Raw genomic sequence first — 9,543 nt, 5'->3', positions numbered from 1 at the left:
AAATAATGTACATTGTTTTGTGGATTTTTTTTTTGTCTTTTTTATGTATATGTCAGCCTATATTCTGCCAAGGTAGAAAAGAATTAGAAGTATAAAAACGTTTTCTAAAATTTAAAAACCAAGAACGAATATTTGTTTTGATGGGTATAGTATAGGTGTGGACCGTTTATGTGGGAAGGCTTAATATAAGGGACGAAATGAAATTACATTTTCACTGCACACAGTAACAATCCCGAAAAGGAGGAGGAATTGGAAGCATTTAAAGAGACCAGGATGGATGAACAGAGAACTTAATAACTTGTTAAAAAGGAAAAAAGAAATGTATATCAAATGGAAAGAGGTGGGCATATCAAAAAGGAAAACAGAAATGTATATCAAATGGAAAGAGGTGGGCATATCTAAAGAAGAGTATAATGCTGTCTGCAGGGAATGCAGGGCAAGAGTTAGACGAGCTAAAGCCAGTAATGAAGTTAGGCTTGCAAGGGAGACCAAAAGCAGTAAAAAGGATTTTAAGGGTATGTCAAAAGCAGAAGAAAAGTCAAAAATGCAGTAGTGTTTTACAGGATGAAAAGAGTGAAGTGGTCAAAAATGATGTTGAGAAGCCGATCTTTTAAATTCCTATTTTGCATCTGTGTTCTCTAAGAAAGTAAATGTAACATTAACTGATCTTCACGGTGCCATCGAAGGAATAAAAGAATCCACACTATCCATAAACCAAGAGATGGTGAGGGAACACTCAGCTAATTTACATTAATTTGCATCTCCTAGTCCACATGAATTACATTACTGAATGGCCTTTTCTTAACAATCCTTTCAAGGCTGCGGGTATCCCGGTTGCTTGTGCACCTTTTTCTACCACACTTTTTCCTTCCACTCCACTTTCCATTAATATTCTTGTATACAGCACTCTGAACAGCCGGCTTCGGGTCAGCAGTCTTCCCCATGATTGTGAAGCTACTGAAACAGACTAAGGGACCTTTGTAACCGCTTAGGAGCCTTTACAGGTGTTTATTGTTAATTATTCTAATTTAATGAGATAATGACTTTTGGGTTTTCATTGGCTGTAAGACATAATCGACATTAACTTAATGTTGATGATTGTCTTACAGCCAATGAAAACCCAAAAGTCATTATTAACTTGAAATAGATCACTCTGTAATGACTTTATATATAATATATGAGTTTCACTTTTTGTATTGAAGAACTGAAATAAATTAACTTTTTGATGACATTCTAATTTAGTGAGAAGCACGTGTATGTCCTGTGAGGAATGGGTACAAGACCTGGGAATGTTTAGCTGCAGAAAAGAAGGCTAAGAGGAGATTTAAAGGGAACTTAACCCCCCACTGACCCCCCCCGCCCCACAGGGTGTTTTTTAAGTGAAAGATTCACCTTCAACAGCACTAAGGCTGCATTCTAAGAAGGTGGCTCTTCTGTTTCTGATCCCTACTAACACTGAAATATTGACTTTTATAAATTGCGCCCCATACCTGTATTGAGTCCCAGAGGTATGGTGTCTCCCTGTTTCAGCTGCCTCCCAGCCGTCCATCATCCCCTTCTTGTGTCGCGCCGCCTCCTATGTTGCTGTTACATGCCCTGCGACTGCTTCCATTTCCCTCCTCTTTCCTCCCTTGGCAGCATCTGATGAGCTGAGCTCCCCACACGCAGCGTCTGATGAGCTGAGCTCCCCACACGCAGCTCACTGGCAGGTCAGCTCATCAGATGCTGCCGAGGGAGATGGGGGCAGGCGCAGGGCATGTAACAGCAACACAGGAGGCGGCGCACAGACACAGGGGGATGATGGACAGCTGGGAGGCGGCTGACACAGGGAGACACCATACCTCTGGGACTCAATACAGCTATGGGGCGCAATTTATAAAAGTCAATATTTCAGAGTTACTAGGGATCAGAAACATAAGAGCCACCTTCACAGAATGCATCCGTAGCGCTGCTGAAGGTGGATCTTTTAGTTAAAAACTCCCTGGGGGGTGACAAGTTCCCTTTAATAGCTGTCTACAAATATCTGAAGGGCTGTCGCTGTGTAGAGGGATCATCCTTAGTCTCATTTACATATGGAAACATGAGAAGCAATGGAATGAAACTGAAAGGAAGATACAGATTGCATACTAGAAAACACTTTTTGACAGTGAGGGTGATCAATGAGTGGAACAAGCGGGAGGTGGTGAGTTCTCCTTCAATGGAAGTCTTCAAACAAAGGCTGGACAGACACCTGTCTGAGATGTTAGTGACTCCTGCATTGAGCAGAAGGTTGGCACGATGACCCCGGAGGTCCCTTCCAACTCGGGGGGGGGGGGGGGGGATGGGTTTGGACTGCACAGGGGATGAGGTGAAAGGAGACAAGTCAGGACCACCAAATGATCAAGTTATTCTGACCTGTGTTCATCCTCCTCAGCTCATCCGAAGTGCAGAGCAGATGGGGCCTAGTCAGAACAAAATAAAATGCACAAACGCAGAAGTAGTCACATTGCTGTTAAGTTTAATTTGGGCAATTTCCTCCGTTCCCAACCAAGCACATTTTCTGACTATCGTACATGCACTTATAACTACTCCCAAAAATGTTCTCGTTCGAACATTCACATGATTTTTGCCTTTGTTTTTTGACGATACATGGGGCTTAATTTTTATATCCTTTTTCTATTCCTTCATTTTTTATACAGTAAATCACGAAAGTAAGTACACTTTTGATATTTTTATTTGTCTTTTTATGGGACAACACTGAAGCTCTGACACTTTTATACAATTTAAAGTAGTCAGTGTGCAGCTCATATAACAGTGGGTGTAACCTCTAAATAATAGCCATTAAACGTAAGTGTCAATATTTTGTGTGGCCACCATTAATTTCAAACACTGCCTTAGCTCTCTTAGGCATGGAGGTCACTAGATCTTCACAGGTTACTGCTGGAAACCTCTTCCTCCATGACGACATCACAGTGCTGGTGGATGTTGGAGACCTTGCGCTCCTCCACTTTTTGTTTGAGGATGCCCCACAGATGCTCAATAAGGTTTAGGTCTGGAGACATGCTTGGCCAGTCCAGCACCTTTAGGCCGGCTTCACACTCAGCGTATGAAAATACGGTCCGTATATTACGGCCGTAATACGCTGAAAAGTCCCGAAAATAGTGGTCTGTAGCTCCTCCGTAGGCAGGGTGTGTCACCGTTTTTTGCGCATGGCATCCTCCGTATGTAATCCGTATGTCAGCCGTAATGCGTGTTTTTATCGCAGGCTTGCAAAACCGACATACGGATATACAAGGGATCCATGTGTTAAAAATAAAAAAAAAAAACATATACTGTGTATATATATATATATATATATATATATATATATATATATATATATATATATATATATACACAGTTAGGGCCAGAAATATTTGGACAGTGACACAATTTTCGCGAGTTGGGCTCTGCATGCCACCACATTGGATTTGAAATGAAACCTCTACAACAGAATTCAAGTGCAGATTGTAACGTTTTTAGTTTGAAGGGTTGAACAAAAATATCTGATAGAAAATGTAGGAATTGTACACATTTCTTTACAAACACTCCACATTTTAGGAGGTCAAAAGTAATTGGACAAATAAACATAACCCAAACAAAATATTTTTATTTTCAATATTTTGTTGCAAATCCTTTGGAGGCAATCACTGCCTTAAGTCTGGAACCCATGGACATCACCAAACGCTGGGTTTCCTCCTTCTTAATGCTTTGCCAGGCCTTTACAGCCGCAGCCTTCAGGTCTTGCTTGTTTGTGGGTCTTTCCATCTTAAGGGTATGTGCACACGTCAGGTTTTTTGTGCAGAATTTTCCTGAGATTTTCCTGAGGAGAAATTGGCACCACTCCCAGGAAAACCGCATGCGTTTTTTGTGCGTTTTTTATGCGTTTTTTATGCGTTTTTTTACATGCGTTTTTTGTGCGTTTTTTATGCGTTTTTTACAGCAGTAAAGTTGGTTGAAAAAAAAAAAAAAACATGAGCTCATTTCCTGGTCCAACCCCTCTTCACCATTTAGCTTCCTTGTTGAATTCAAGATGCCGCACCATCGTCTAACTCCAGAACAGAACTGCCTACTGTTGCATACGGCACTACTTTTGCTGCACCACTACAGCGAGCTGGTAAGAAAATGTCATTAGATGTGAACACTTTCCGTATTAGGCTGGGTTCACAATGTGTACAGCAGCCCGTTCAACACATACGTTCACGGTCTGCTGCAACGCAAGTGCTGACTTTGGCACATCACTAACGCAGATGGAGCATCTGCTAGCTACATCTGCGCTAGCAGTGACAGACCCGGAAACGCTGCAGTCAGAGTCTAGAGGTCCGACCGTCACTCAAATGACGGCACATGGCTAGTGATGTCACACATAGGAGTCAATTGTGGCGCTAGCGGACTACGTTTCACCGCATTATGCAGCGGTGTTACGAAGTCCGTCAAAACGGACTGGGGGAACGCAATGTGAACCCAGCCTTGCCAGCTGTATAACATGTGTTGTACAGTTCCATGTAATAACACATACTATATTCTCCCATAGGAGCAATCGCGGAGAAGAAGGGATAGACGGCAAAAAAGGATGTGGGTTCATCCCATCATTCATGAACGGGAGGAAAAGGGACACTTCCATGTTCTTTATCGTGATTTAAGGAGGTAAGATATAGTGAGAAATTGTATGTTGACAGCTGTGTTTCTTTGTACCTTTTTTTGATATATACAACATACATTATGTGTGTGTTTAAAATTAAAGTTTTATGTTCCTTTTTATTTTCAGCTTTCCAGATAAATTTTCTCAGTTTTGCCGTCTTTCCATTGAGGCATTTGATCGTCTTCTAATTCTTCTTGGTCCACACCTCACTTACGAAGATACGGTCATGCGAAGAGCGATCTCTGCAGAAGAAAGGCTGCTCATCACCTTGCGGTAAGGCCTTGCTGCTAGTGCACCCCTAAATGCTGCCACAAATGCTGCCTGTTTAATCCGTAATGCTGCCGCTATGCTGCGAGTGCCCCCATAATGCTGCCAGTTTCCCTCATAATGCTGCCGCTATGCTGCGAGTGCACCGTTTCCCTCATAATGCTGCCCCAATGCTGCGAGTGTACCGTTTACCTCATAATGCTGCCCCAATGCTGCGAGTGCACCCTGTTTCCCTCATAATGCTGCTGCAATGCTGCCTGTGTCCCCATAACGCTAGTGGCCATGATGTGGATGTTTTATCTTGCGACACAATTTGTGTTGGTAGGTTTTCTAAATTTTTTTTTTTCTTTCTTCAGGTTTTTAGCCACAGGAGAGAGCTATACATCCCTGCACCTCCAATTTAGGGTTGGCAAATCGACCATCTCGCAAATTGTACGGTGCACATGTACCGTCATCTGGCAGAAGTTGCGGCCCATCGTGATGCCTTGCCCAACCGAGGAGACTTGGCTGCAGGTTGCAGCAGGCTTTCAAACTGTGGCCAATTTCCCCAACTGCGTAGGTGCTGTTGATGGTAAACATGTGAGAGTGCTAAAGCCACCAAGATCAGGATCACGCTTCTTTAATTATAAGAAGTATTTTTCAGTGGTCTTGATGGCGGTGGCTGACGCACATTACAAGTTTGTTGCCATCGACGTTGGTGCCTATGGTAGTACTGGGGATTCTCGGGTGTTGCAATCATCACAGATTGGACTTCAAATTCTTCGAGATGGCGGCACGCTCCCAGCCCCTAGACCTTTGCCAGGTTCCACACATCCAGTACCCTTTGTGATGGTATCGGATGAGGCATTTCCCTTGAAGCCCCACCTGCTGCGCCCATACCCACGAAGAGCACTGGATGACCGGCGGAGGATTTTTAATTATAGGCTGAGCCGTGCACGAAGATATGTGGAATGTACCTTCGGGATCATGTGTAGTCGGTGGAGGATCTTTCACACTGCCATCCAGTTAGATCCGGAGACCGTGGACACTGTGATAAAGGCATGCTGTGTGCTCCACAACTATGCTCGTGAATACAGCACTGAGGTAGTTGAGGAATTACAGGTGTCAGAATTAGATGCAGTGGACAACTTTGGTCAAGGAAGGCAATGTAACACGGGTGTGCGTGTGAGAGAAACCTTTGCAGACTACTTCATGAGTCCTGAAGGTGCCGTGCACTGGCAATACTCTTGTGCCGGTGTTGAGCTGCCAGAACTGCAGAGAAGATCTGATGCCTAAACAGAATCAAGGCCCAAGACTGGACGTGAGATATAACAGCACAGAACATATGACGGCGGAACCCTATCCACTAATGAACCAGTCTGTACGGCACAGATGCTAACACCTGTGAAAATGTGAGGCATAATCCCTATCAACCGTCGCCAAATCCCTATCTACCAAGGCCCCTTTTTAATTAATCTAATTGTAAACATTGCTAATAAATAAAAAATATTATTTAAACAATAATCGTTTCCATGTTGTTATTGTTTACCGTTGCTTAATCAGATCCCATTTCCGAGCTTCTTATTTTTATGATAATAAGAAATCTGAGTAGTTAAAATAATTTTTTTTAATAAAGTAAAAGAAAAATTAATTACATTAAGAAACTTTTTTTAATGTATATGAACTTACATTTTATAACAAAACTTAAAGGGAACCTGTCACCCCAAAAATCACGGGTGAGGTAAGCCCACTTCTGTAATGCTGTAGATAAGCCCCCGATGTTATCAGAAAAAGGAGAAAAAGACGTTATGTTATACTCAACCACAGGCGCTCTCGCTGCTGGTCAGGTCAGATTGGCGTCTCCGGTCCGCTGCGGCCTGACCTGACCAGCAGCGAAAGCGCCTGTGGTTGAGTATAACATAACGTCTTTTTCTCCTTTTTCTGATAACATCGGGGGCTTATCTACAGCATTACAGAATGCTGTAGATAAGCCCCTGATGACGGTGGGCTTACCTCACCCGCGATTTTCGTGGTGACAGGTTCCCTTAAAGAACTTTTGTAAGATTTGGTCATGAACACAACGGTTTAACATTCAGTACACTTCCGTCTCTACTGAAATAGGATGAGATATCGAAACTCAAAATTGATGGTATTCCGGTTGGTAGCCCATATCATTAAATAAGTCAGGTTGGGAGTAGACACTGCTATTGGGCATACTGGAACGATGGCCAGTTGAACTAGGTAAAGGTGTATGGCCACTGTACGCATCTACTTGATTGGCCCTGTATGTTGCCGCCTGTCCGTAACGCTGCGATGCAGCAGCTGGTGGTGGTGGTGGTGGAGGCATAATGGGGTTGCTGAAAATGTTGAAAATACCCGTCATTACTTGTGGAGCAGGGGGTAGGGTTGGTGTGTCATCAATTGCCATTAACAGACAATTGACAGCTGTAACGAACATTTGCTGCTTGTCCCGTGGCAGTGTTCTAACACGGTCTGCCAAAAATGACCCAAATTTGTCATGCTCATCTTGCTTAGAAGAATTATCAAGAAGATTGAGCGTTTTACTCGTTAATTGTTCTATAATTTGACCTTGTTTGGTCTTCTTTTGCACCGGTCTTTTCACTGCCACGGGACGGACAGAAGCAGCCCCCCTCCCCATGTGCCTCGACACACCGCCACCAGAGTTTGCACCAGCGTCAGAGGAAGTAGAAGTAGTGGTATTTGCTGCAACGTCCTGTTCTCCAAGGGAATCACTTATTTCGTGTGACCTTCCGGACAAAGACATGTTCCCCGGAGATTCTTGGCTGTTCATTATGCAGTCTTCTACTTCCTCTCCAATACTGTCCACCGTGGTGTCACCATCGGTAAGGTCCGGAGGTGTTTGGGCAGAGATGTTGCTTTCGGTTCTGCAGACCCAAAAATAAAACAAAGGTTACAAAAATACAAATCATTACGTCAAGCAACACTATTTATTTATATTATCTACCTCCTCAAACTCCGGCTTCCCAATATGAACTTCAGCTGGTCTCCATAGGGCACCCTCTTCCTTGGCGGCGAGCTGCCACTCGGAGTCTTGAGTGATTTAAGATATCTGTCTGTGACAGACCGCCATCTCGTCTTCACATCGCCCACTGCAAATTTAAAATTTTTAAATAAAACATTACAAATCCATTCTTCTTCCTTTTTTTAAAAAAAGGAAATAAATTTATACTTACAAATCTGTGTTTGCTGCTGTGTTGGGAGATTCGGCCACTCTGGAAAGAGAGCGGTTACTATTTTGGGCCAGGCATCACGTTTTGCCCCCTTGTATTTTTCACTTGACCGGTCCCAGACCTCAGGGTGTTGTTCAATCTTCATAAAAAAGGACAACAAGTAAAAAAAATTGAAATTAATTGTGGCCAACAATAAATACACGGTTATGTAAATTTGCATATTTTAGATATAGTAGCATACATCGCAGCAACATAACATAGTGACCAGCCACGTAGTATATTGCACAGGCACTTAGTATATTGGCCAGCCATGAAGTATATTGCCCATCCACGTACTATATATTACCCATCCACGTAGTATATTCCACGTAGTATATTGCCCTACGTTGATGGCCAATATACTACGTGAATGGGCAATATACTATGTGGAATATACTACGTGGATGGCCAATATACTACGTGAATGGGCAATATACTACGTGAATGGGCAATATACTATGTGGATGGGCAATATACTACGTGGAATATACTACGTGGATGGCCAATATACTACGTGAATGGGCAATATAGTACGTGGATGGGCAATATACTACGTGGAATATACTACGTGGATGGCCAATATACTACGTGAATGGGCAATATACTACGTGGATGGGCAATGTACTACGTTGATGGCCAATATACTACGTGAATGGGCAATATACTACGTGCATGGGCAATATACTACGTGGATGGGCAATATACTACGTGGAATATACTACGTGGAAGGCCAATATACTACGTGAATGGGCAATATACTACGTGGATGGGCAATGTACTACGTGAATGGCCAATATACTACGTGAATGGGTAATATACTACGTGCATGGGCAATATACTACGTGGATGGGCAATATACTACGTGGAATATACTACGTGGATGGCCAATATACTACGTGAATGGGCAATATACTACGTGGATGGGCAATGTACTACGTGAATGGCCAATATACTACGTGAATGGGTAATATACTACGTGCATGGGCAATATACTACGTGGATGGGCAATATACTACGTGGAATATACTACGTGGATGGCCAATATACTACGTGAATGGGCAATATACTACGTGGATGGGCAATGTACTACGTGAATGGCCAATATACTACGTGAATGGGTAATATACTACGTGAATGGGCAATATACTACGTGGATGGGCAATATACTACGTGGAATATACTATGTGGATGGCCAATATACTACGTGAATGGGCAATATACTCCGTGGATGGGCAATATACTACGTGGATGGCCAATATACTACGTGGATGGGCAATATACAAAATATAGTATATTGCCCATCCATTTTGTATATTGCCCAGCCACATAGTATATTGACCATCCACGTAGTATATTACCCATTCACGTAGTATATTGCCCCGCCAC

At 42.9% G+C, this 9,543-nt stretch overlaps 2 protein-coding genes across 2 annotated transcripts; one reads left to right on the top strand and one right to left on the bottom strand.

Moving 5' to 3' along the window:
- Positions 1 to 3,994: 3,994 nt before the first annotated feature.
- Positions 3,995 to 6,430, top strand: LOC138658235 (uncharacterized). Its single transcript, XM_069745734.1, has 4 exons — positions 3,995 to 4,135; positions 4,553 to 4,665; positions 4,787 to 4,933; positions 5,284 to 6,430. The coding sequence occupies exons 1-4, from the start codon at positions 4,052 to 4,054 to the stop codon at positions 6,200 to 6,202; spliced, it is 1,263 nt and encodes a 420-aa protein (XP_069601835.1). The 5' UTR covers positions 3,995 to 4,051; the 3' UTR covers positions 6,203 to 6,430.
- Positions 6,431 to 6,895: 465 nt separating this feature from the next.
- Positions 6,896 to 8,428, bottom strand: LOC138657574 (uncharacterized). Its single transcript, XM_069745334.1, has 3 exons — positions 8,122 to 8,428; positions 7,893 to 8,037; positions 6,896 to 7,812 (listed from the first exon to the last, which is right to left on the bottom strand). The coding sequence occupies exons 1-3, from the start codon at positions 8,336 to 8,338 to the stop codon at positions 7,044 to 7,046; spliced, it is 1,131 nt and encodes a 376-aa protein (XP_069601435.1). The 5' UTR covers positions 8,339 to 8,428; the 3' UTR covers positions 6,896 to 7,043.
- Positions 8,429 to 9,543: the final 1,115 nt, after the last annotated feature.

The sequence above is a fragment of the Ranitomeya imitator genome, chromosome 1 (assembly GCF_032444005.1).
Source record: "Ranitomeya imitator isolate aRanImi1 chromosome 1, aRanImi1.pri, whole genome shotgun sequence".
Taxonomy (NCBI): Eukaryota; Metazoa; Chordata; class Amphibia; order Anura; family Dendrobatidae; genus Ranitomeya; species Ranitomeya imitator.
The sequence above is the reverse complement of the archived record's forward strand: the minus strand, read 5'-3'. Positions and strand labels throughout refer to the sequence as shown.